At 40.6% G+C, this 5,514-nt stretch overlaps 1 protein-coding gene across 1 annotated transcript; it reads right to left on the reverse strand.

Annotated features, from left to right (window-relative positions):
* Positions 1–1,742: 1,742 nt before the first annotated feature.
* LOC115189051 (saxiphilin-like) lies at positions 1,743–3,544 on the reverse strand. Its single transcript, XM_029747857.1, has 5 exons — positions 3,445–3,544; positions 2,863–2,926; positions 2,088–2,219; positions 1,908–1,993; positions 1,743–1,830 (listed from the first exon to the last, which is right to left on the reverse strand). The coding sequence occupies exons 2-5, from the start codon at positions 2,912–2,914 to the stop codon at positions 1,744–1,746; spliced, it is 357 nt and encodes a 118-aa protein (XP_029603717.1). The 5' UTR covers positions 2,915–2,926; positions 3,445–3,544; the 3' UTR covers position 1,743.
* Between the last annotated feature and the right edge of the window lie 1,970 nt (positions 3,545–5,514).

Below are 5,514 nucleotides of genomic sequence, written 5' to 3' on the forward strand. Positions count from 1 at the left end.
TGGAATGGAATTAATTGTATTTATTTTCTTCCTGGGGGGCTGTGGGAGGGGTCTTGGAGGGTTCGGGTTCACGTTTTTTGGCCTGGTGGTAGATCGGCCAACATGCCCTTGAGCAGAGCATTGACCCTGGATGCTTCTGTGTGTCGCTCTGAATGGGAATCTGTTGGACGACTGGGATGATGTAGTTATTGAGTGGCTTCACTGCAAGTATATTGTATGTTTTGAATATTCAATAAAGTAATAAATTATTTTCATTTTAATAAGAAAATAAGAAAATAAAAAAGGACTCAGCCAAAGCAGTACGACTCAGCCCACGCAGTATTTATGTATCCCCATTAGCTGCTGCCAAGGCAGAAGCTACTCATCCGGGGGTTCAGCAAAATGAAGGCAGTTATGTTTTAAAAACATCATACATTCATAACAGATTTCACAACATTAAGTGTGTGCCCTCAAGCCTCTACATCTATAACACAAAATCCAAGTGTACATGGGTGTAGCGTGCATGTTATCCTGTGTTTGTATGCATGTCTGTGTTGCTTCAGTCTCCACTGTTCCATAAGGTGTATTTTTAACTGTTTTAAATCTAATCTTACTGCTGACATGAGTGTCTTGATGTGGAATAGAGTTCCATGTAGTACTGTGCACCTCCCATAGTCTGTTCCAGAAAGTATTTTCTTGGCAGCAATTCGACCATGAAGACCTGATTCACGCCGTCTCCTCTGAACAGTTGATGTTGAGATGTGTCTGTTACTTGAACTCTGTGAAACACATTTGGGCTGCAATTTCTAAGACCGCTATCTCTATTGAACATATCCTCTGCAAGAGAGGTAACTCTGGGTCTTCCTTTCCTTTGGGGATCCTCATGAGTCATCGTAGCGCTTGGTTTTTGAGACTAAGAACATTTCTTCAAGTGCAATAATCCGCATTGACTGACCTGTCTTAAAGTAATGGGCTGTTTCTCTTTGCATTGAGTTGTTCTTGCCATAATATGGACTTGGTCTTAAAATAACAAATAGGGCCATTTTCTGTATACCACCCCTACCTTGTCACAACTGATCGGCTCTTACGCATTGAGGAAAGAAATGCCACAAATTAAGTCACCTGTTCATTGAAATGCATTCCAGGTGACTACCTCATGAATCTGGTTGAGAAAATGCCAGGAGTGTACAAAGCTGTCAAGGCAAAGGGTGGCTACTTTGAAGAATCTCAATATATTTTGGTTTAAGATGTGATTCCATGTGTTATGTCATAGTTGACATCTTCACTATTCTACAACATAGAAAATATTACAAATGAAAACCCTGGAATGAGTAGGTGAGTTCAAACTTTTGACTGGTACTGCAAATATAGTAGAGCTAACCTATAGAAAGCTGATGGGATCCTCTTTCTAATAGAAGCCATGAGGCTGTTCTCACAATTGCATAGGTTATAGAAATGTTGCGCAACATGAGCTCATGAAATGTTTTACATTTGCATTGATGTCAGAGTGATTAGAGGGACAATAGAGTGCTGAGTACCAGGCAGTTAGCAAGTGCGGTAGGCTACTAATGACCATCACCAGCATCAGAGCTTGGAGAAGCCTAATTACTAAATGGTCACGTGGAATTTGACTGCCTTCATTTCTTGTAACTGCCGGTAATACAGTCCTACTCCTTCCTCCATTTCCCAGAAATGGACTGGTTCAGATAATCACACCAACAATAAAGTAAGTAAATCAACAGTTTAATCTCTGGATTTCTTCATCTATTTATATGGGATGTGAATCACTTCCTGTCGTACAGTAAAGACAACTGTCCGTCTTTTCAAAGTCTTCATTCCAACGCCTTTCATCTACAATTAGACAAAAAACATCCAGAATCAGCTGCAAAGAAATAGCATTTAGTGAATTAGTATGTATACACACACACCTTGGTGGAACAGTTGCTAGCAGTGCCTGGTGGAGTCTCCGTACCCTGAATCTTCTGTCCAGTAGTGGTCACACACCAACAGTAACCTACCAGAAATAGACATGTTGCACATACAATATTTACTGTAACATTCAACTGAATTGGAGAATTTAGTGTGTGTATATGTGCGTCCGTGTTAACCTGTAGAGCCCGAACATTGCTTAGGGGTGTATCGTCCAGCGGCGTCACACGTGGGGATGTAGGCTCCAATTGGGCCATGTGTCGCGGCATATCTAGCACGCTCACAGGGGGTCATGGGTCGTAATGTAGCATCTGGACACAGGTAACATAGATTGATTGTAATGTGGACATAACATTGTAGCACACGCATGCCGGAATCTTGGGTTGCGTCCCATATGGGCCCTGGTCACAAGTAGTTTATACAGAATAGGGTTCCATTTCAGATGTAACCTAGGTACTTCCTGGCTAAATATTGAAATTGCACTACTTGTTTAAAAGCCCTGTGCAGTCAAATTCAGTTTCTGTCTTTTGTATAACAGCTGATGAAACTAAGACTGAAAGTGGGGGTAAGTTGTGTCAGTGTTACTTCCTGACAATCCAATCATACATCCAGTTGAATGATCAAACCATTCATATCAGAATACCTCAGTCCAGCATCTAGACACCAATATACATCTCTGGAACTAGAGGAGTGGCAGGTAGCCTAGCAGTTAGAGAGTTGGGCCAGTAACACAAAGGTTCTTAGTTTTAATCCCTGAATGTCAAGTTATAATATCTGTCTATGTGCCCTTGAGCAAGACAACCTTCTCTCCAGTGTCACGGTTGATAATGGCTGCCCAAGGGACAACTCATTATGAAACAAAACAATACGTACGTGTGTGATTAGGACATATCAACACCCACTAACGTTTTTATTAAAATGTTGGTGAGTAAGTGTGAGGTACATCACTCTAACCTCCCAGAGCAAAAGCTGTGCTAACAAGCAGAATGATGGTCAATATCGCCATGGTGATAGTCTCCTGAGAGAGAGAGAGAACAAGAGCGAGATTAGTTGAGCATTTTAAATCATCTGGAATGGCTGTGGGTACGAGGAGAACTTGAGGAAACCCTGTGTCAAGTACAAAACTTATGCAACAATTGCTAAACCCAGTCCTGAGGACCCCAACAAGCGAGTATCGTCAACACGGCGCGCTACGATTCTTCCACAAATTCAGTTATCATCTAATCTATTGTATGTGGTTGAAGAACCTGGCACACAGGAATATGAATCCTTCCCAAATGGCTCCTCATTCCTTATGTAGTGAACCACCTTTGACAAGGGCCCACACTGCACTACGCAGGGAAGGGGAAGCAGACTAGATCTTGACAGAGATTTCAATTCACTACAAAGGTAACTATTAGTCTATGCTCTTAAATTCAGGGGGTCAACCCACAAAAAGGGATCATATATATAGTGCACTACACTTGACCAGGGCCACATAAGATTAAAGTGCCATTTGAGAGGCAGCTAGTCTACTAAATAATATCACAAGCTCACCTTCTGCACTCTTCCAAGGGATTCACTGGTTGTCTCTCTGTTGTCTATGAGTTATGGTCTACCTCTTCCACCTCTCCTTTTAAAGGATCTGTCACAGGTGTGACTAGTTGCCTCATTAACCCAACGAGAGATCCCGATGTCGGCCATTAGCTGGTGGTGTAAAGTACTTATGTAAAAATGATCTAATTCACACACTTATCAAGAGAACATCCCTGGTCATCCCTACTACCTCTGATCTAACAGACTCACTAAACACAAATGCTTCCTTTGCAAATTATGTCTGAGAGTTGGTGTGACACTGGCTATCCGTAATCAAATAAAAAAAACAAGAAAATGGTGCCGTCTGGTTTGCTTATTATAAGGAATTTGAAATGATTTATACTTTTACTTTTGCTACTTAAGTATATTTCATCAATTACATTTCATTTTGATAATTCTATATATTTGTTGAAACTTTTAGACCTTTACTCAAGTAATATTTTACTGGGTGACTTTCACTTTTACTTGAGTGATTTTCTCTGAAGGTAGCTTCATTAGGCAGTGAAGAGAGTAGTAGAGGAAGATGGGTCCAGGTTCGAGGGATCCTGTTGTGGTTGTAGCTGCAGAGAACTCCTTGGGTTATGAGATTTTACTGCAGAAGAGTTACAAGGTGTGATGAACGATAGTGTCCCGTTCTCCGAGGCTGCCGGCCTGCTGTAGGACAAAGCCCGCGCAGAAGGACTCAGCCCATGCAGTAGGACTCAGCCCACTCAGTTGTACTCAGCCCATGCACTAGGACTCAGTCCACCCAGTAGGACTCAGCCAACCCCATAGTATGATTATGCATTAATGCTTTTGTTGTAAAATAATATTTTTATTGTGAAAATTATCTTCCCCAAACATGAAACTCATGCGCTGCATGTGCATGCCAGTTAGGCTCTACACCCATTGTAAAGAGGTTATTTGGCCACTTTAGTTGTAATACAAATGTAGCCAGGTGGTTAAATGGCATAGTTGTATTCATTTATATCCACTAGATGGCACTGTAACTTTAATAGATTCATAAATAAGGTGTGCAAGCAATTATGGGATTGTGCAAGCGCAGCGTGTAAGAGTGAGAGCAAGCAATTACACTGGAGAGCTACTGAAATCCATTGTGGGTCCAACGTTACTTTGGATTGGCATGGGGATGTTAGCTTCTTGCTAGCTGAATTCCACTGCTCTCAGAGACACGTTGTGGAGTTAATGATTACATTATTTAAAGCTGCTGTATGGGTGAGGATCTACTGTTCCGTGTGGGGTTAGGGTATCACGTGGACAGTGTGTTTAAAGCCGAGCCACTACTCAGATTGTTTTTACACACTTTAATAACAGATTTATCTCACTTGATTGTGATTTAGACTACATTTTACTTTATGGTGACTTCCTCTATTAGTGATTTCCCTTCTACATTATCCTATTTTGAATGTAAGCCTCGACAGTATAAACAACCCCAAATCATTTTGTGTCCTGTGCTGGATTGACTTTCGCCAGGCTACACAAACCTTATCAAAACATATAGGCCTATTGGCTAGGCTACATGAGGTGTTGCGCTAAAATATGAAAAAGTAGCAAAAAAAATGGTATGCATTGTTCCTTGCCTTACACTGGGCATCATTCACAAGTGATGGGATAATGTTGTCACCCATCAGACTATTCTTGATTGAATCTTGTCTTTACATGTACTAAATAATATTTGTGAAATTTGTTTTGATTTAGAATGGACAATAATCATGCACCTGTCTGGAATCGGGCAGGGGAAAAAATACATTTCATCTATGCACTTAAATAGCGAATGGAGGATTCTTTTCCCTTGTTTCATTTTCATGCCAGCCAGGTAGGCTATACTCCTGTTGTAAATATAAGCAATGTTCTTAATATTAGGAAAGTTGATAAATACAGCACGAGTCAAAAGTTTGGACACACCTACTCATTAAAGGGTTTTTCTTCATTTTTACTATTTTCTACATTGTAGAATAATAGTAAAGACATCAAAACTCTGAAATAGCACATATGGAATCAAGTAGTGAACAAAAAAGTGATTTAACAAAT

The sequence above is a fragment of the Salmo trutta genome, unplaced genomic scaffold, assembly GCF_901001165.1.
Source record: "Salmo trutta unplaced genomic scaffold, fSalTru1.1, whole genome shotgun sequence".
Lineage (NCBI taxonomy): Eukaryota > Metazoa > Chordata > Actinopteri > Salmoniformes > Salmonidae > Salmo > Salmo trutta.

Bases quoted from the DNA above. Each gene is read 5' to 3' on its own strand.
- LOC115189051 (XM_029747857.1), bottom strand. From the start codon at position 2,914: ATGGCGATATTGACCATCATTCTGCTTGTTAGCACAGCTTTTGCTCTG. The intron at 2,220-2,862 runs GTTAGAGTGATG...ACCTGTGTCCAG, and splicing joins CACAGCTTTTGCTCTGGGAG to ATGCTACATTACGACCCATG. The intron at 1,831-1,907 runs GTGTGTGTGTAT...GTCTAATTGTAG, and splicing joins CTAGCAACTGTTCCACCAAG to ATGAAAGGCGTTGGAATGAA.